The sequence below is a fragment of the Ascaphus truei genome, chromosome 8 (genome assembly GCF_040206685.1).
Source record: "Ascaphus truei isolate aAscTru1 chromosome 8, aAscTru1.hap1, whole genome shotgun sequence".
Lineage (NCBI taxonomy): Eukaryota > Metazoa > Chordata > Amphibia > Anura > Ascaphidae > Ascaphus > Ascaphus truei.
Genome location: NC_134490.1, coordinates 50,512,818 through 50,533,377, shown reverse-complemented (window position 1 = coordinate 50,533,377; position 20,560 = coordinate 50,512,818). Strand labels below are relative to the sequence as shown.

The 20,560-nt window shown below is 40.7% G+C and overlaps 1 protein-coding gene across 2 annotated transcripts; it reads left to right on the top strand.

The window, feature by feature from the left end:
* Positions 1-346: 346 nt before the first annotated feature.
* DCLRE1A (DNA cross-link repair 1A) lies at positions 347-15,345 on the top strand. Of its 2 annotated transcripts, none has more exons than XM_075611945.1 (10): positions 347-462; positions 935-1,381; positions 2,687-4,177; positions 4,810-4,943; positions 8,300-8,418; positions 9,027-9,170; positions 11,931-12,076; positions 12,502-12,656; positions 13,889-14,030; positions 14,603-15,345. In XM_075611945.1, exons 2-10 carry the CDS (start codon positions 943-945, stop codon positions 14,824-14,826), a joined length of 2,994 nt encoding a protein of 997 aa, XP_075468060.1. In that variant the 5' UTR covers positions 347-462; positions 935-942; the 3' UTR covers positions 14,827-15,345. The 2 variants fall into 2 exon arrangements, with proteins under 2 accessions (XP_075468060.1, XP_075468059.1); XM_075611944.1 differs by having other exon boundaries at positions 403-531.
* Positions 15,346-20,560: the final 5,215 nt, after the last annotated feature.

Genomic DNA, 20,560 nt, shown 5'->3' with positions numbered 1-20,560 from the left:
CTTTTGTGTGTGTGTGTGTGTGTGTTTGTGGATTAGAGAAAACTACAGCACAGCTTCTTGATTTATATTCATAATCAAATCTTGTATTTTTTTTTTTTTTAAATGCCAGTGTATCTTTTTCATTTAAATTGCCCACATGTTTACAGTAAAACTAATTGTTACGAAAGTGCAAACGGCAACCCTTCCCTGGGTGACCACTGGAGGCCCAGCTTTTCAACGGCATTTTAAGATTCGCAAAATATGTAAAAAATTAATAAATATTGAGATAATAAAAATGTTGTCGATTGACCTTTTTTGTACCTAGTAGATGTCCGGAGATTGAACATATTTTCTTCTATGCACTGTAGGTGTACCAGCCGTTGGAAAGTGCTGCAGCCAATGTGAAGCTGAAGAAGTGGAAGAAAGAGGCGCCTAGTATGGAGCAGACCGAAAGGGACTAGTAACTGTGGGGGTTTGTGACAGGTGGGCCTGTACAGTGCTGTGTATAAGCTGTAGCCCTCCCTATGACAAGCTTATGTCCCTGTGGCTGCAGTAAGTGCAGGAACCTGGGAGCACCAATCCTATACAGAGCAGTTACTTTGTGTTTATTTGTGGCGGGTCTGGTGCACCCAGGAGATATTAATACATAACCCTTATTGTTACTGATCTTTATTTAGACTGAATATTTAATTTTATTAAATATATATATATATTTATATATATATAATATATATATATGACACTTTTTAAACAGTCTCACTTTATGTTCGTGGATGACAAATTCAGCAGAATTGTTTTGAAAACGCAGTGCATGTTCATGTAATCATATTTAACAGAATCCTCCACTGCTGGTTGTCCGACAAATTCTCCAGTTTTCAGTTGCTAACATTTCTTTGTTCAGTCTCAATTTTCTTTACCGTTTATTCTACGCTTATTTTTTTTCTTTTACATATAGTTTTTAAAATGTCTGACAAAGAAATGCTTGAAGATGATATCTGGGAGTATAAATCCATAAGGAAAACCAAACAGTCAGACAAACCTGCTGAGATAAACGCTGCCAAGAAAGAGCAAACAAAAGCAGTAAAACCAAAGCGAAGAGGCGTCAGGAGAGCAGGTTCTGTGGCGAGTGCTAAAAATACGAAGAGAAGTCAGGTGCCAAATGGAAATATCGCTCAACCTTCCCCAACAAGAGATCAAAATAAACGAGAACAAATTCCTCAAGCTGATGCAACTACACCAACAAAGAAACATACTGTTAATAAGAAACAAAGTCCTAGGACTCCACAGCCTAAACATGATGGGCACTGCCCCAGCTGCCAGATGCCATTCTCCATATTGCTGGTTCAGACGCCACGATGGCACGTGAGTGAATGTTTGGACACACCAGGATACAATGAAAAGGGTAAGAAATTCTGTCACTTTTCTAAAAAATATTTTGCCACTAATGATAAATTGATAGTTACTTATTTCTAGGTATATTATTGAAACCAGAGCTCAGGTGTATATATCGACTTTACCGCTGTTTCGGGCACGGTGTAAGACTTATTTCTTCCTTCTGGCTTTTCCTGTCTAACAAAATTAATTGCGTATCATTTTACTGTAGTTTGTTCTTAAACCGACTATAGAATATTGTGGTGCTCCCTTAAGTGGAGGAGTGCTTTTAATTAAAAAGTAAATGATGATGAAACTGTACCAAGCTACTGTTTCTACAGTGATTCAGATAATGTACAAACAATTACACTTGATTGTTTGTTTTAACTATACATAGAACTATTTCAACATTTACAAATGTTATTTTGTTCTGTATCACCATAACAATTTCTAAATTGTTTGTACTATCAGCTTTTCCCTTGTTGTTTTGTGTCTTTTCTTATATTAAAACTATATCTACATTTTCCCTGGGGTTTAGACAATTATGAATGAATATTACTATTCACCTTCATCTGGTGAACTATTATTATGTAGAAGGATTCCCCTATGTGTTCTTCCTTTTTGCTTAGCATGGGTGGACATAATACTTAGGCGCCACTGTTTTTTTTTGGGGGGGGGGGGGGGTGAGAGAGGCAGCTGCTGTGTATCTGTGACACACTAAAACACACACAGACTCTCTGAGATACAATCACACTCACTCACTCACTCTCACACACGCTCCCTCCTACCATAATGTACATTGAGAGCACGGATGGGGTACTCACGCGGTCCCCGTCCTCACTTAGCTGCGCGGTGACTTGACCTGTCAATCACTGCCACTGCTGGTCCCACCTGCTTAGATCCGGCTTTGATGCCACAGTGGTGACTAGAGGTCACAGCACAGGCTCCGGGGGGGGGGGGGGCACATTTTAGTCGACCAGGCATCCAGGATTTTTACATTCCTGGGTTAGAGTTAATGGGTATTCCAGAAAATAAGGGTCTGAGTGGGTTATAGCTTAATTTTTAATTTCTCTAAGGGGAAATATGTTGGGGCAGGTGGTATATAGTTATTATTCAATACTACTAAAGACTTTAACACAAGCAGTGTCTGAGTGGTTCTTTTTGCCCCATTTAGGCTGCATTGCTACAATTTATGCTTGGACCACAATAGTTTTAAAGACCTTAAAACCTGTGAGAGGCATTCAGCTTGTTGGTCTGCAAACTGGTATATTCCATTCTGCAGACAACTGGTTAACTGTTTTTATACTGCTTCCTAAAGCTTTCCCTTTCCCCCCAGAATGTCCTGATGGTGTAATGTGCACTTCAACCATTCCTTCTCACTACAAGCGATATTCACACTTCCAGCTTGCCCAGAGCAGAGCCATGGATGATTCTGTCTCTTCAAGAACATACACCCCAGACTGGACATATTCTAAACATGCCACGTCAAATATCTCAGATAGTTTTCACCTTAAAATTGGAGTGGCAGAAAAACTGACTAATAATTTATTAAGTGCTCAAAATGGCAATAGTGCGTTACAATTGATTAATAAAAATGTGAACACAAAATCTCCCAAATCCACATCTCCTGCAAACTCTCAAGACAGAGGTGAGAGGTCCTCACTTGATGCTTGGCTTTTCTCCCCATCTAAAAATGATAAAATCCTCAGATCACTGTCCCAGGAAAGCCTTAGTAATAATTATACAGGCTCTCTGGATGCTGCTAAAACTTCTCGCCTGACACAGCAGGGTGTCGATTTGAGTGATTATGAAATCTCCTATTCTCCACTTGCCAGCGATGCGGAACCGGGTGATGATGATGATAAGGATAAAATAAAAAAATCAATTAAAAGGCTATTTCCTAGTGAATCATCTGAGGACAATTGGGATGGGACAGAAAAGAACCTAAATGGACAACAGCAGGGTAGAGATAATATCTACCATAGCAATAGAGAGAATGTAATGATAACTCAAAAAACTCATATGAAAAGGGACGATGAGGATGCAAGTGTTTTAAATGACCAATTTCCACCAGGTAATGAGAACACTTCATCTCAGACCTTTACATGTGCTGCTAATCAACCTGAATCCCACTTTAAAGCTGCAAGCATCAATGAAGGATTGGATTGGTCAGAATGCAATTCACCTGAATCTGTTGCTTGTGATTGGGACACACAGGCGTTTGATCCTGATTGTTGGTTTTCTGAGGATTTGGACTACAAATTCACATCTTCTGCTCAGGGAAAGGAAGAGACTTACTCAGTTCCCAGTAATGAAATAAGTAACTGCATGAAAAGCAAAGAGAGGGACTTTGGCACTAATTCACAAAGGTGTGAACGGCAGTTACCGAAATACAAATCAAGTTTCAGTAGTTTGCAGACTGTTGTTGGAGAGGAAGAAGGTTTGACATTTACCCAAAGGACTTCTACTATGCCGTCAAAAAGACAGCCATCTGTACCAGCTGTAAATGCTGTCACTTCAAAGGGGATGAAACAAATGGATATTGGTGTATTATTTGGATTAAAACCCAAGGCCAAAGTAGAGAAAGATGATGTAAAATTGTCCTTGAAGAGCCAAAGTGAAGTGGGACCAGTTGGTGGGAAAAAGCCTGGTAAGAGGAAAGCTGACGGGTCAGTAGGAGACACCGAATCCTTTGCTGATATTAATAAAATTCCAGCAGGAGCAGTAAGTGGGAGCCAACAAAGATGGCGGAAGAAATTACGACAATCTTCTACTGGAGAGGAAGGAAAAGGGAGGAAGCAGTGTCCCTTCTACAAGAAAATGCCAGGTATGCAGTGCATTGGTAGCATGTGTGAGGGTTACCCAAATCAACTATTAGAAGGCACCTAAACACTTTATTCTTCTTTATTTTTCTGACTAATGATATTAGAATTACTTTACATTTTAAAAAAAAATTTAGAAAAATTTCTGTGAAAAATTTCTGTGAAATTTGCTGTGAAAATACTTGTGGTTGTTTATAAGTTGCCGGTCACCTGTATTGGACTCATTAAACATGAAGCTAACATTAGTTCGCTTTGGTCCTAATAGAGAGCGCAACATAAAGTATAAAGAAGCATTTTTAGGTAAGATGTTCAGTACATGCTGAATCTGAACTGTTTATGGTCATTTATATGTTTGCCTTTAATGTGCCACTCGGGAGCGGTATATACATGTTTACATCGTAAGACTGGATGAAATGCAAACTGTTAAGTCTTTATGATTGCTCAGTTGTCTAAAACCACACATTATTTGCCAGATAAATACATTTTAAGCTCATATATATATATATATATATATATATATATATATATATATATATATATATATATATATATAAAAAATTTAACTATGAAGTAACATGCCAATGGGAATACTTGTGTGCCGAACAATGTAGTCAAATCTTGTCTTGGTTTTTTTTAGGGACTGGCTTCACTGTGGATGCTTTCCAGTATGGGGAAATAGAAGGTTGCTCTGCCTATTTTTTGACTCACTTTCATTCAGATCATTACGGAGGACTGACAAAAAAATTCCGGTTCCCTATTTATTGCAGTAAGGTAAAGAAAACGTGTGGTTTTAAATGAGCGTTTGCAAAACAATTTTTTTTTTAATTCTGTCGGAGTAACCATACTGTATTAAAGGTTTTAAACGGTATGCGCTGACCTGAGAAATAAAACGGTTAATGAATCGCCAATGAATTTATACAAAGTTGTCCTGATCTTTTCCCAATGTTTTTGGCTTAAGCACAGGATGTAAAGCCACACAGGAGATGACCTCTGGTCTAATGTTTATGAAAAAAAGGATTTTGCTGATGGGTTAAGCCAGGGGCGCTTAACTCCAGTCTACAACCTTCCCTCCCCCCTCCCCCCCAAACAGGTCAGGCCTTCATGATATCCCTGCTTCAGCACAGATGGCTCAGTCTGTGCTGAAGCTGGGATATTCTGAAAACCTGGCCTGTTGGGAGGGCTTGAGGACTGGAGTTGAGCACCCCTGGGTTAAGCATTTTTATTGGCGTAATGACTGAATACCATTTCAACTTCAAGACCTTACAGACACTGGAAATGGAAAGTTGCACTGAAGCAGACTGTAAGAGCAATCACAAATGCTCATGAATGTATTGCCTTGCTACTCCAGTGGAGGCTTTTTGTCACCACCTCCACCCACCATAACCAGTTTAATGTCTGGTCATGCCGACTTACCAGCACCACATTGCAAAGCCAGCAACCGACCTCACACTGAGACCCAAAACGTCCGTCTGTGAGTAGGTAAACTGGATTTACTCTTCCGGAGCTGAACCGCTTTAATTTCAGGCCCTGGGACCCCCTGCTTCCCGAGATACTTGCCCTCCATAGGGGTGCCAGTAGCAGCTCAAACCAAGCTCTGTGGGGCTATCGAAATGGTTGATTTAAAGCCTTGCGCCTTCCTATTGGCTACATGACCGGGACTTTTAAACGTGCAGAGCTGCTATTGGCACCACCTACGTAGATATGTGTCTTGGGAAGCAGGGGGTCCCCGGAACTGAAATTATTAAAGCGATTCAGCTCCGGAAGTGTATACCCAGTTAACCTACTCACAGACAGCTGTTTTGACCTTTTGGGTCTCATCATTGTGAGGTTGGTTGCTGGTTTTGCAGTGTGAAGGTTGTAAGTCGGTTGCAGTGTGAAGGTTGTAAGTTGTAAGTGCTCTCCTTGGTTTCCGCTTGCCTCTTCCATCGTACTTTTAAGGCTGCGTCCATAGAGGGTACAGCTGTGCGGAGGCTGAGGGAAAGCGGGTGCTTTCCCTGGCCTTAGTACGCGCACCGTCCGGGACGTGTCTATGGGTGGGCCAGTGATATCACGGAGCTGGTACGCCCTAAAAGGGCAGTCACGTGAGCGGTTCGCCCAATCGCGCGAGAAATCAGTTTTGACTGATTTCACTTGCATCGCGTGCCCCCTCCCGCACGCTGTATAGACACGATCACTGCCTTTAGACAGTCTGATCGCTTAGCGTGCGGACCCGTCCATGCGGTCTGCCCCTGTATGGACGCAGCCTAAGTGTCTTGTTTGCCAACACCACCTCCTCCTCTGTCGATCTCTCTGTGGGGGTAGCCCAGGGCTCTGTCCTTTGAACCTTCTTTCTCTCGCACACTCTAGGTGACCTAATCAGATCTCTGGGTTCAAATATCACCTCTATGCTGATGACACAAATTTAACTTTCAACCCCTGACCTTACACCTGTTATACAGACCAAGTCTTTGAATGCCTCCCCACTATATCATCCTGGACGGCCCTCCACCGACTCAAACTTAACATGTCGAAGACGGAACTCCTCATACTTCCTTCCAAACCTGACCCTACTGCCCATTTCTACATTACTGTTGGCAGCACTATCATACACCCAGTATCACAAGCACACTGCCTAGGGGTCACATTTGACTCCTCCCTCACATTCTCCTCTCACGTTCACAATGTAGCTAAAACTTGTATTTCATTTTTTTAAAGCTAAGCATATGAGTAGCTCAGCTGGCTGATACTTTTCACCTCATACATCGGCCTTGGCCCCTTGCAGGCGCACTTACCAGCACACCCTCCTACTGTGTCTGTACATTCTTACTACTTACCGTATTGGCCTGAATATAGTACGGCCTTGCACATAATATGACCCTAAAGTTTTTTGACGGTGTTCTACATGAAAAATAAAAGGTGTTAGGCTGCACATGTAATACGAGTACAGTTTTCGGAAGGACATTTTTAGGAAAAAAACATAGCACTATATTCAGGCCAATACAGTATATTGTAAGCTCTTCAGGGCAGGGACTCCTTTTTCGTAATGTTACCTTTTGTCTGAAGCGCTTCTTTCCATTATGCGTTCTATTGTTATGTCACGTGTATTACTGCTGTGAAGCGCTATGTATATACAGTAGATGGCGCTATATAAATAAAGATATACAACATTTAGCATTGCAGGTTTCATCATCAGATGGAAGGCTTTAAACGAGCAATTAATGCCTATTATTATTTATTTTATTTTTTAACATGGGTTTGAAGGAGAGAGATTTCCGGAGCTGATTCCCCCCCCCATTAATTTCCGCTCCAGGTACGCCCCCATTCCCAAGATACAGACCTCCAAAGGGGGTGCCAGTAACTCCTCAAAGTTTAAAGCTCTCCCGTCACGCGGGCCAATAGGAAGCCGACCCTGGTGACATCACAGCTTCCTATTGGCTCGCAGGGCTTTGAAACAGAGCTTTGAAACTCCGCCATTACGTGAACCCTGCTTGCTGAGCGGCAACCTCTATGGAGGCAAGTATCTCTGGAAGCGGGGTCACCGGAGTGGAAAATAATGGGGTTCAGCTCCGGAGACCCCCTGCTTCAATCCTGTGTTAAAAAATGTAAAAAAAATATCACCAAATAATTGCGTGCTTGGATTGATGCTTTAAGCAGCAATTCCAGCCAGAAGCCTGGATGAGTTTCTCGTATAATGTTGGCATGTTGCCCCCTAAGCATTTATTCGTTTTCTAGTGTTAAAAAATAAATGAAATGATTTTCTTAATCTCTAGCGTCTGTGTTTACCATGGCAACCTTTAGACTACACTTACCGTGTATCTCCTGAACGAAGATTTAAAAATAAAAACGGTTGTGAAAAAACAAGGGATCTTTTAAAGTGAATAAAATGTGGAAAAATTAACAGGTCAGGTTTTAAGGATATCCCTGCTTCAATAAAGGTGGTCCAATCAGTCCCTGACTCGGCACAGGTGGCTCAATTAAATTGAGCCACCTGTGCTGAGGCTGAAATATCCTTTAAAACCTGACCTGTTGGTGTCCCTTGAGGACTGGAGTAAGCCACTCTTGTATTATGACTCTCCGCATTTGTTTTTTTTAAGATAAAGTGAGTCCAATAACAATTCTCGTCTCCCTTTCCCCCCCCCCCCCCTCAGATCACTGGGAATTTGGTGCAGAGCAAGCTACGGGTGGAGAAGGAATTTATAAACACATTGCCCATGTACACGGAGTGCGTGGTGAACAATATCACAGTGGTGCTGCTTGATGCAAATCAGTATGACTTATAATATTATTATTATTTTAGATACGTAGTTGAATAGGAAATGACTGCACATGTTTACTTATTTGAGCCTTCATGCTGTATGACGTATACCAGTTTTTTTGTTTTGTTAAGCAACTCTATCATTATATTGTGACGTTCTGCGAACCCTGACACTCTCTAATAGTGCGTCTGAGATCAGATGCATTGTAAGGAACCCCAACCCTCTCTAATAGTGCGTCTGAGATCAGATGCATTGTAAGGAACCCCAACCCTCTCTAATAGTGCGTCTGAGATCAGATGCATTGTAAGTTCTACGGCATTTGGTAAACATTTTTTAAATGACTTGAACATTGCAGTGAGGCTTGTGGAACACAAGGTCTACGAACCACTGTTGAAAAACATGGACATAGACTCTACAGGATAACAATATTGGAGCATTATGAGCTTCTGGTTATGTGACCTATGTTTTGGTGTAAGACCTGAGCTGTCCTCCACATTACAGTAGCTTCTCTTCCACAAAGCAGAGTAACCAGTAACCTCTGACTAATGCAGGTCGTGTAAAATTCTACCCAATATTGGCATGGTAGTTGGTACGATAAACCTATTTGTTTCCTTTTCAGTTGTCCAGGTGCTGTTTTGTTTCTTTTCTGCCTTCCGAATGGAACCAGAATATTACACACTGGGGACTTCCGAGCAGATCATTCCATGGAGAAGTATTCCGCACTTATTGGTCAAAAAATCCACTCGCTCTATTTAGACACCACGTAAGGCTTTTTATTTACATGTATCTGTACTTCACATCCTATTCAGGTAGATTCAATAAATGACAACACTTAAGTGCACTTGCCAAGTGATATTGCTTGTGTACCTATTCAGAAAGCTTCGATAAACATGGCAATATCACTTGGAAGCGGCTTTGTAAGGAGCTTTGGATCGGACAAGCTGTGCGGTAACAAAAAGATGGCCAAAATCGCTTTCTTCCCCCGCCCCCTCCCGCCCCACCCCCCCAATAACTTTATTTGGGTAGCTTTGATATGCACATCGCAGCTTAAACCCGCATATTCATATCTCAGATCGGATTTGCGATGTGCATGTCAAGAAGAAAAATGTATTGTTACTACATCGAATTGAAGTCGGGGGTCTCCGGCATTGACCCGCATTCATTTCAGCTCCAGGGACCCCCCTACTTCAATCCTATGCAATAAAAATAATTTTTGCAGCCCGCTTCAGTACCTTAGGTGGCTAACCGCGAAGGTAATGAAGGGGTTAAATAGTGCCCAGTCTGTTGGTGGTAGAGGGGATGGGTGAAGATTGTAGTTGTCCCAGGGTGGGTGCTTAGCCCTACCTGGAGGGTTGCGGGAGTAGTTAACCCCTCCCTTACCATAGCAGTTACAACCGCTAAGGGAATTTTAAGAGGTTAACCCTTTCCGCAAGACCTAAACACCCACCCCGTGGCAACTACCCCCTTCACCAACACCACACAGGAATGGGCCAAAAATGACTAATAGCGCTTTTGCCCGTTCAAATAATCATTACAGTGCAATAAATTTAAAATACATTACTTTAAAAAAATACATTCCTACGAAACAAAACTCTAGCCATTTAATCCATTGATTGTTACTGTGGTAATCCGTTTCCCCAATGGCTCACATCCACACTGGCAAGTAATGACCACCCAACTTCCCACCTCCCAACACACTGTAATGGGCAAATAGCCTATTATCCATGTCTGGATAATAGCGCATTTGGCCATTAAAATGAACACATTAGCCTGTATATAGTAAATAAAAGTTGTACTTACCCCTACTAGTATGAAGGCCGTCCTCATCTTCGGCCTCCACGTCTTCAGTGGGCAGTAACAGTAAAATTAAAAAAAATAAATACTTGCCAGTAACACCTTAATTACCACAGGGGTACATCGGGAAGCAGAGGATCCCCAGACCTGAAATGAATGGGGTTCAGGTCCAGAGACCCCCTGCTTCAATACTGTTAATAACATTTTAATACAATCATGGTGATCGCCTGTGAGAGATGGGCAGAGAGATGCAGCTTTCACCGACTGCTGCAGGCAGATCGCACGGGCAGATCTCTGAAAAAGAAACGGCTAAATCCATTGGTATGGCATTTTTGTACCAAACAGTATGCACCAAGCGATACATCTTCCAGAATACTGGTTTTACAAACAGTGTGTACAGTGAGGGAACATGTCAAACCGATCGATATAGCAGTGATCTTTATCGACGCTACCTGAACAGGCCCCATACAGTTTCTCAAAGGTAAGAAAATGGAAAATAAATTGTGATTCTTGCGTGCAAGCAATACGCTGGCTACGCCAAAATGTCTATAGAAGTGTATATATTCCACTTGTATACTCCAGAAAGCAATTGTTTTATTTATTTTTTTGCTTTGTCACTGAGATCTCTCACGCGGGGGTTTAACGTTGGTCAATCTGTAGCTTTTGGAGGAAAGGCTTTTACAAAAAATTTATTTGAGAGGTCGAGTGAACCGTCTTCACTTGACTTTGTGTACACCAGGGGTGGACAACTCCAGTCTTCAAGGGCTACCAGCAGGTCAGGTCTTTAGGATATCCCTGCTTCAGCACAGGTGGCTCAGTTGAACACTGAGCCACCTTTTGCTGGAGCAGGGATATCTTGAAAATCTGACTTGTTAGTGGCCCTTGAGGACTGGAGTTGGCCACCTTTGGTGCAAATGTACAAAAAAAAATGTTGCCAAGTGTTCTGCAAATTATATTGCTGCAGGAACCCTACAGAAGAAACTGGGATTAATGAGGTGCAGCCTCTAGTACGATCAAAACGATGAGCACAAAACTTTAATTAAAGTACAAGTCCACTTTATGCGTTTTAGTGCTTAACATTTATAAATTGGGAGCTTATCAGCCTAAGAGCCAGGGGCTGATTAGCTCCCAACTAATAATTTTAAAGAGCTGCCCTCAATCTTACAAATTACCTATTTCCATACCAAGTATGCAAATGAATGTGGTCTCACGAGCCAGAGATTATTAATTCGAATCGAGAGGACACTGCAGTGTGGGATGGACGGATGGGAGTGCTGTTTTGGGCTTATCTGAGGAGGGCAGTCATTTATTTCTGCACTGGAGGGTACAGATCCTTATCTCAAATTGTGACACTATGATTTTGTTTTGAATTTCAATGTGTTTTTTTTTTTTTTTTCTTTTTTTTTAATACATGTAATATACTTGTGAAGAAATTTTAAAGGTATTCACGTTAAGGCTCCTATTTTAATATTTACACAATGACCTGTGTATCCATGCTCGCCCAGGCATGTTTGCCCTTATTTAAACAGCAAGATTCATTAATAAGGTTTTTTTTCAGATTCACTTCTGATATTGTTTGTTTCAAATCTTGACCTTGCTGTTTGAAAATATGTTCCTGTGTGAAATTGGTGTATTATATAATCTTCATAAAGCACATAATAGTCTGGGAAGACCTGAATCCAGTGTTATCACTGCCATTTTAGTTGATGGCAATTGTTCTCTGTTTCAGTTACTGCAGCCCCGAATACACCTTCCCACCGCAGCAGGAAGCCATCCAGTTCGCTGTGAACTCTGCCTTTGAAATGGTCACTTTATATCCACGCACTTTGGTTGTTTGCGGTACTTACTCTGTGGGAAAGGAGAAAGTATTCCTAGGTAGTGTATCTTCTTGGTTGACAGCCACAGCATTCTTGGCAAATTATTTGCTTCAGTGGCAGATGGGCACACCGTTCCCTGTGACACGAACTGGGTTTACACTTTTGTGTATGTTCGAAGCAAGGTAGCCATTATAACTTTGATGGAAATTCAAACCTAGCATACTAAAAGGAGTGAAGAAGTTGGTCTCGAGTGATTTTCACTTAGCATTGTCTGTTTTTTTTGGAGGGGTATTCAGAATGCCAAGCGCACTCACAAGGTTTTCGACATGTTTGTTCACAAGTATGTTTCTTTATTAATTTCAAAGTTAAAATGTCTCTCTAATGTACAGTCCACGCTTTTTCTTTGCTGGGGTTGTATCTAGTCCTGACATTGCCACTGCCGAGGTGTCTCAGGAAAAATGACATGTCCGTTTCAATCCGCAGCTATTGCTCACATCTTGGGATGTAAAGTAAGTATGTCCCCGGACAAATGCAAAACCATGCAATGCTTGGAGTCGGAAGAAATCCGTTCACTTGTAACTACAGACTGGCACAGCACTGCTCTTCACGTACTCCCTATGATGCAGGTTAATTTTAAGGTAGGCATGTGTTTTGCATTTTGTGATGCTGATATTTCAAGTCTGTGGCGTCTTGCGACTTTTGTCATTTCTGTGATATCATTATTTTTGTGCTTTTAATTCATGCTCTGAGAAGTACTTATATTTAATTAAAAAAAAACATTTAATCGGCACTCTAAAAATAGAGAGAAAATCAAACTCACATTTTCCTTTTGGTCTCGCCAAGTTTCTTCTTTAATGTATCAAAAACTGCGACAATACAAAAAGAATATCAGAACCCACAAGGGACGTCAGCAGACACACACTGTTAAATATGCACACTAGAATTTCCTGATAAATATTTATCATACATTGCTTTTATAATAACACACAAATCCCTAGGCTGGAATCTTTGTGCAATGTAGAAAATAGAAGTATGCACACAGGGCTCCAATGGTGTACAATCTTGTATTTAATAATACAGATATAAAAGCAAATGCACTCCCATCTGAAGTACTTGCTTCAATGTTGATCAGTAATGCTCAACTCCTTGTAGGTTCTTTGCCTGAATTGACCGTCCAATAGGTAGCTTCTCTCTCCCTGACGCTTCTCGTTGGGTCCCATTGCTCGCTCCTGGAGGGAGCTCTTAGTGCATTGGGTTGCAAATTGGCGCTATGGTATGTGTCCTTCAAGATCTGGGGAGCGGTGTCTTGTCCGCGGTGTACCACGCAAACGCCGGGAAACTATAAGAGAGCAGGTTACTGTGGAGGATCAATCCAGGCACCCAACCTACACAGAGATTGCATTATTGATGAGCATTGAAGCACATATTTAACTGTATTCTTGTTGAAGATTGTACACCATTGGCGCGGTGTCTCTATAGTCACTTCCATTTCCTACATTGCTCATTTTAACCTTACAAGAAGCTTGGAAGGAACTTTTTGTGGGAGCAGCAGCATCTACTGTACGTTGGATCAATAACCTCTCACGTACCCTCTTACTTTATTTTTCCTTATCCTTTATGTTCGGTTTCTTGCGCCTGCGTATATGTATGCTATAATCTAATCATTGGGATTGTGTATGCTTTTTCAAACATCTATTTTGCAAAGAAGACTCCCTTTTCTCCCTGCAGATGTCACTACACCGCACCATAACTCCTTAAGTGCAATATTTTCGTTCCTTTTCATGAAAAACAAAGCATTACATGTTAAAGTAAGATGCAGGTATCTGGTATATTATCCATCAGCTTTTGTTTTGCGTGTGCTCACTCGTAGGGTTTGCTTAACCATCTCAACAAGTTTTCTGGAAAATATGACCGGGTTTTAGCGTTCAAACCTACAGGATGGACCTACTCTGATCGCTGTGATTCAGTGGCAGATATCAAACCCCAAGTCAGAGGGAAAATCACAATGTATGGTATGTACACATCTCTCAAAAGGGACTTAATGTTTTGGTCCAATGAGATCTATAACAAAGTAGAAAACAACATGTATTATAGGTTACAAAACCTCTGGCATGGGATTGAAGTAAAACAAAATCACACTACCCCCAGAAGCCTGTACGAGTGTAACTTCTGTATTTTGGGTATATTGCCCCCATAAACATGTGAACATTGTGATTTCTTAATCCAGGAGTTCTCAATTCCAGTCCTCAAGGGACCCCCAACAGGTCAGGTGATTTGAGCCCCCTGTGCAGAAGCAGGAATATCTTGAAAACCTGACCGGACATGTAATATTTAAAATGCTTCTCTCCTAAACTAAGCATCAGATTAAAACATATTTAAATCTGCATTGTAAAGAGCAAGACAAGATGTATAGATTAGTTAAGGGAGGGAGTGGGGGAAGCATGAAGTGTTAGCAATGAATCAATACCATAAAAAACATTTCTGGATGTAGTACAATGGCTAGGGGCATCGTGAAGTCATTTTTTGGATTATATTTCTGCCTCCCCCTGGGATGAATACACAATCTTGTGCTTTTTGTTGTCAGGCATTCCATACAGCGAACACAGCAGTTACTCGGAGATGAAACGTTTCGTCCAGTGGCTTAAGCCTCAGAAAATCATACCAACGGTTAATGTTGGCAATTGGGAAACCCGCACTACAATGGAGAAGTATTTTGCTGACTGGATTTCAGAAGCTGCTCAGAAACCAGCTGGTAATAAGAGGCTACTCAATGTGACCACGTCCAGTCCCCCAGTGGGTCATATCTGAATCCTATACTATTTTTGTATTGGTTAGCATCTTATTCCAAGAGACAGCCCTTCGAAACAGAGGTATCTTCTATACATGGCTGAACTCTTCATTAGTTTTTAAACTATTAAGGAACTGCAATTTAAAAAAAATTTATGCGCATTTTGGGCTATTCTGCTTCCCTGCTCTTCAGCAGTTTAATAAACCATACATTCAAACCATGTACATAAAATAATTACTTGCCATGAAGGGAAGTTCCTTCAGTACATGGTGTAACAAAAAATAATGTATTAAAAAAAATATGGATCAAGTTTTAAATATGTTTTCTGCCTTGTATTAATAATGTTGTTATTTAGCAAATAAAAATACTGTATAACTGATTGTGGGCACGTTCATGTGACAGATTTGCAACCCTGTCTGTTTACTGTTTTACTCTTGTGTGTAATTATAAAAAATATACAAATCTGTATTTTTTAAAAGTGGAACACTATTTTATATATTAACTCATAATTTTAATGTAAAATAAAGGTTAATTCAATTTCCTGCTCAAATATTTTTTTTTCGTTGTCTTTCAATTTATTATTGCATGATAAGTTGCAGAAAAGTGACAAAATAGGCAAAATAAATGTATGGCAAATCGAAAACTAGGTGAAACATAGGAGTGAGCATGTGTATTTACATTCCTGCCTCTGTCACCTAAACCGGTTCTGAATGAATCTCCAAATTTTAAATTCAAATACCTACATTTAAATTTGTATTTTACTGTGAAATAGCAATTTGTAATTCCCCAATTTATCCCACCCAGTCTGCCCATGGTGTATTATTCGTTTCTTTTTCACACCACTCCTTTATGGTGTTGACCTTGATACTGGAAGGCTATTCGATGCACCGTCTTTGTGAAAATGTGTTTCAAAAGTGCATTTAAGAGCTGAAGGAGCGGCTCCGTGAGTAAAGACACTGACTCTGATAACAATGGAATTGCGTTGGAATCGGGGGAAGCTGGTTCAATTCCTTGTGTCGGCTCCTTGTGTGCTTGGGTAAGTCATTTTATCTTCCTGTGACCCGGGTACCGAAAACATAGATTGTTAGCTCTGCTTGACAAGCCTCGTCTGGCCTACATACTGCTTCAACCTTTTTACTTTGTGATGGGCTTGAACAACCAAAAACTGAATATAGCTGAAAGCATCATGAGCAACAGTTAAACAGTGTGTTTAACACACTGAATGGCGTCTCTAGAATAGAGTCTAATAACCATAGGAAGGGAGATGAGTGTTGGTGATTGGAGCTCACTGATTATACATCTAGATCTGGAGTAGCCAACACCAGTCCTCTAGCTACCAACAGGTCAGGATTCAACGATATCCCTGCTTCAGCAAAAGTGGGTCAGTCAATGATTGAGCCACCTGTACCGAAGCAGGGATTTCCTAGAAAACCTGATGGTGGCCCTTGAAGAACAGAGTTGCTCTCTCCCCCACTCCCCCCCCTGCCCTAGATGATGCTAGTTCACTGTGGCTATTATTCAGTGACCTATTTACAGTACGTTTCTTCGCTATATCCAACAACAACAAAATCTTGTCACAAAATCAACCTCATGCACTGTACAGTGATACTAAGTATTTCTTTCTCTTTGGAGAGGGTATCCATGCTATTGTCTGACACACTAATGGGCTACATTTTTCTGAAATCCATTTGATTGTTTCAGCTCTAAGGATTTGTCAAAATCCAGAACTTCCATAGAGCACTTAGTCTGTCTTCTGTTTTTTAAATAACTTTTATTTGGGGCTACTAGGTTTAGAGCATTAATATGGAATATATTTGGCAAAAAAAGTTTGGATATGAAAAATGGAGCAGTGTTAGCCTGTCACCTAGTGGAACATTTTAGACATTAAGTGAATTTAACCAAAGGCAAGTCATAAAGCAAACTTTTAGTCCTGTAACATAGGTTTCTTATATAGCAACGACTGTGTGCAGCACTATACGTAGATTAGAAGCTTTAGGTTGTGTCTGCAAAGTTTGATCTCCCATTGCGTAGGCACCAATATTAAAGGGGCTTGCCCAAGGTCACAAAGAACTGACACTGGGATTTGAACCAGACTTCAGTATCATTGTGTCTAGTCACCCTTTCCGCATGAGACGTCTTGTACCTTTGGAGTCTGCTGGAGCTCTTCCTGTGTGTTCAGTGAAGCCCCAATGTATTTGTCTGTCTGTCCTCTTCCCCATCACACATTATACCTCTCAATGGCGACACAAGAACGGCTATCTTGATTAATTATTTCCCCCCTGTGGATATCAAGACTAATGGCTTTTGTATGTTCTCTGTAATTTAACACTACCTTATTAATTATATTCTTGCATTATGAAGCATGCATACTGTACACAATGAAACATTGATTAAACAAGAGCATGCTACAGACATGGTGAAAACGTGGTGAGAGGAAGTCCCATAGAAGCAACCGTCCGCTCTGATTGCCATTGTTTTTGCACGTTTTTATTGAATTTTTTACTTTTAAGTGATCTTTTCTTACCCCTTACTACACTGTTTTTTTTTAATCTAATGCATTGGTAAAGGAGAAGCATTTGAAATATCAAGTGTTCGGAAAGGTTCAATTGGAGCTCTCCCCAGAGCCCAGTGTAGTCTAAAGGTTACAGGTCATGTATGTCTTTATTTATATAGCGCCATTAATGCACATAGTGCTTCACAGCAATAATACACGTGACAATCATATAAATAATACAAATAACAGGTCATGGGAAGAAGTGCTTCAGACATAAAAGTAACATTTAGGAAGAGGAGTCCCTGCTCCGAAGAGCTTGACCTATGGACAATCAGCCAGCTGATGAATCACGTTGTTACCAGACAGAGAGGCAGTGAACAGCAGGAGCCAGTATAGCCCCACACCGGCAAACAGTCACTTACCAGACCTGCGAGCCTGGCTTCCAAGGGAGGGTAAGAAATTGCGTCTTTCTGGTTTGCTGGTTAGGTGCAAGGCCCTCAAGCGCTCCCTAACAGTTTGTGTACATGGATTCCAATTTTAAGAGAATTCTGAGAGATATATTTCTAATAAAACAATAATGGTAGACAGCACACTTGAAGCAAGGTAAATATGATCTCGTTTGCAGGGTGCAATAAGGAACAGCGAGAGGACCCCAGTTCCTCCCCAAACAATATATAAACACACTGAAATGTTCCAGCATTCACTGACTATTGGAAAAATGGTCAAGACCGGAATATGCCAAAATGTGAATTTTAAGGAAAAAAGCTAAATCTTCAATAAACCTGGAATAATGTCACGTCAGCAGGAAATACACAAAATGGACCCAAGAATAGTGATGTGGGGAAACTGTACAAGGGAAAGGATACCACAATGGGAAAGGAGGAGGGAACAAAATAATAGGGGGGGGTAACAAGGGGGGCAACGTTTCGGGGTAAGAACCCCTTCATCAGGCCCGTTCCCTCAAGTCCAAAGGGACAAAAGATATTTCCCTAGACCCTTATAGCCCCACTATATATAGCACAACCAAACACAAAATGCTATGAAATAGAATAAAGCAAAAAGTTCAATGAGTCCAGATCCTAGTAGAATACAATTCTCACGAGATACAAAGTCCAACCATAAAGTCCTTGGTCAGAGTCTGGATTATCCTCACTATCTCTCCTGCTGTGTAGGTAATGCCGCTTTGTAAATGCATTACCTACACAGCAGGAGAGAGAGTGAGGATAATCCAGACTCTGACCAAAGACTTTATGGTTGGACTTTGTATCTCTTGAGAATTGTATTCTACTAGGATCTGGACTCATTGAACTTTTTGCTTTATTCTATTTCATAGATTTTTGTGTTTGGTTGTGCTCTATATAGTGGGGCTATAAGGGTCTAGGGAAGTATCTTTTGTCCCTTTGGACTTGAGGGAACGGGTCTGAGGAAGGGGTTCTTAGCCTGAAACGTTGCCCCCCCCCTTTATTTTGGTGTATTCCCTGCTGACGTGACATTATTCCAGGTTTATGGTAGATTTCGCTTTTTTCATTAAAATTCACATTTTGGCATATTCTAGTTTTTGACCATTTTTTCCAATAGTCAGTGAGTGCTGGAACATTTCAATGTGTTTATTTATAATAAGTTTGCTACTGGCTGATTCTCCCGCTGTAGTTACAGTAATAAACTATAGTTACATTTATGTTAACAAGACTAATTGTTTAAATATTGATGGTTTTAATTATTACAAATAATAATGTATTTTATATATTGTATTATGACTACCAAGTGGATTGTCATTTTAAAAACAGTAATAGTTCTTATCTACTGATTCCCAGTTGATTTTTTAAATATATTATGTTTAATTAAAGCTAGGGATGTGTATATAAGAGAATCATTTGCCAACTGAAGTCACACCCCTGCCGAAGAGGTACCGCCTCGAAACGCGCAGGGTGGCTTTTCGTTGGCTATCAGAACATTGTGGGTGTAGCAGGAACTGTTACACAGGAGAAAGAGCTGGTGGAGCTTGCAGTGTTGGCTCTAGCTCAAACCATCCTCTGTACTTTGTCTTGGGACTGCCGTTTTGGTCGCAGTGACATCGTGACGCAGGTGGCGCATCACATAGAGGTACCACCGGACAGATCAGTCGGGCGGACGCACCAATGGGAGCGAGTGAATTCCTGCATAAACGGTTGCAGGACTACAGAGACCCTACATCATTTCTGCTCTTTATGCACAGATACTTTAAGTGCATTTTTACTTGTTGTGACTAGTAAAGCTAATAATACTACACTGAGGGGTGCGCTTCTCTTTTTTTATCTTTATATAATTGTTCTGTGGAATGCCTGGGTTGCTTCCTGTTGAAGATAGCAGCACCCTCAAGATTGGACTTTTTATCTCTGGTTTTTATTTATATTTTGTATATATAAAATGTGGAATTGATTATTGTGTGCTCTTACATTTAAGCTTGTAGCTACAAACAAAGGTTTTTGAGTGCCCCTAGCTGAGGCTTGTTTTTGATACAAGCAGAGGATTTAGAAGCAATTTATCCATATTATTATTTATTAATATATCAGCTATCTTAACAAATTTATCTCGGTTCAATAAAACTATGATAAATTAGCATCACTGCTTTAATGTTGTTGCATATATAGTCATGTTGCTCAAAGTGAGACCACCTTTAATAATTGAAGTATGAAAAAAAGATACAGGATTGTTTTGGGATCTTAAAAGGGGCCATCTCCTTGCACCAGTGTATCAATGGTAGTGAGATGTTGAAGGGGTAGAATATGGATCGCTGATGCCTTCCTTATAACATTAGACACCTATACACCCCCCCTCCACCCCCCCCCCTCCAACAGGTCAGATAATAAGGCTATCCCTGCGTCAGCACAGGTGGCTCAGTCTTTGACTGAACCACTGAATGAGCCGCCAGTGCTGAAGCTGGGATATCCTCAAAATCCAACCTGTTGGGGGATCTTGAACACCACTGGAATGGAATTTTAATGCAAAACTATTTTTTATTCTGCTTATGAGACTTTCTTAGAGAGTTTGAAAATGCTTATTAAAAAAAAAAAATTCAAAGCAGTTGAACAAGGTTGTCTTGTGCAGACGGTTTTGAGACAGCAGATGTATATGCATCAGATGTCATCTCCAGTTTAGCCCCCTGTAGCCACAAAAGCTTATGCACAAGACAACTGTGTATGATTCAGATGTTGGTCCATTACAAAGGTATCACAGCCAACAAGGTATCTTACTCTTTCTGGAACCAATACACTACTTTG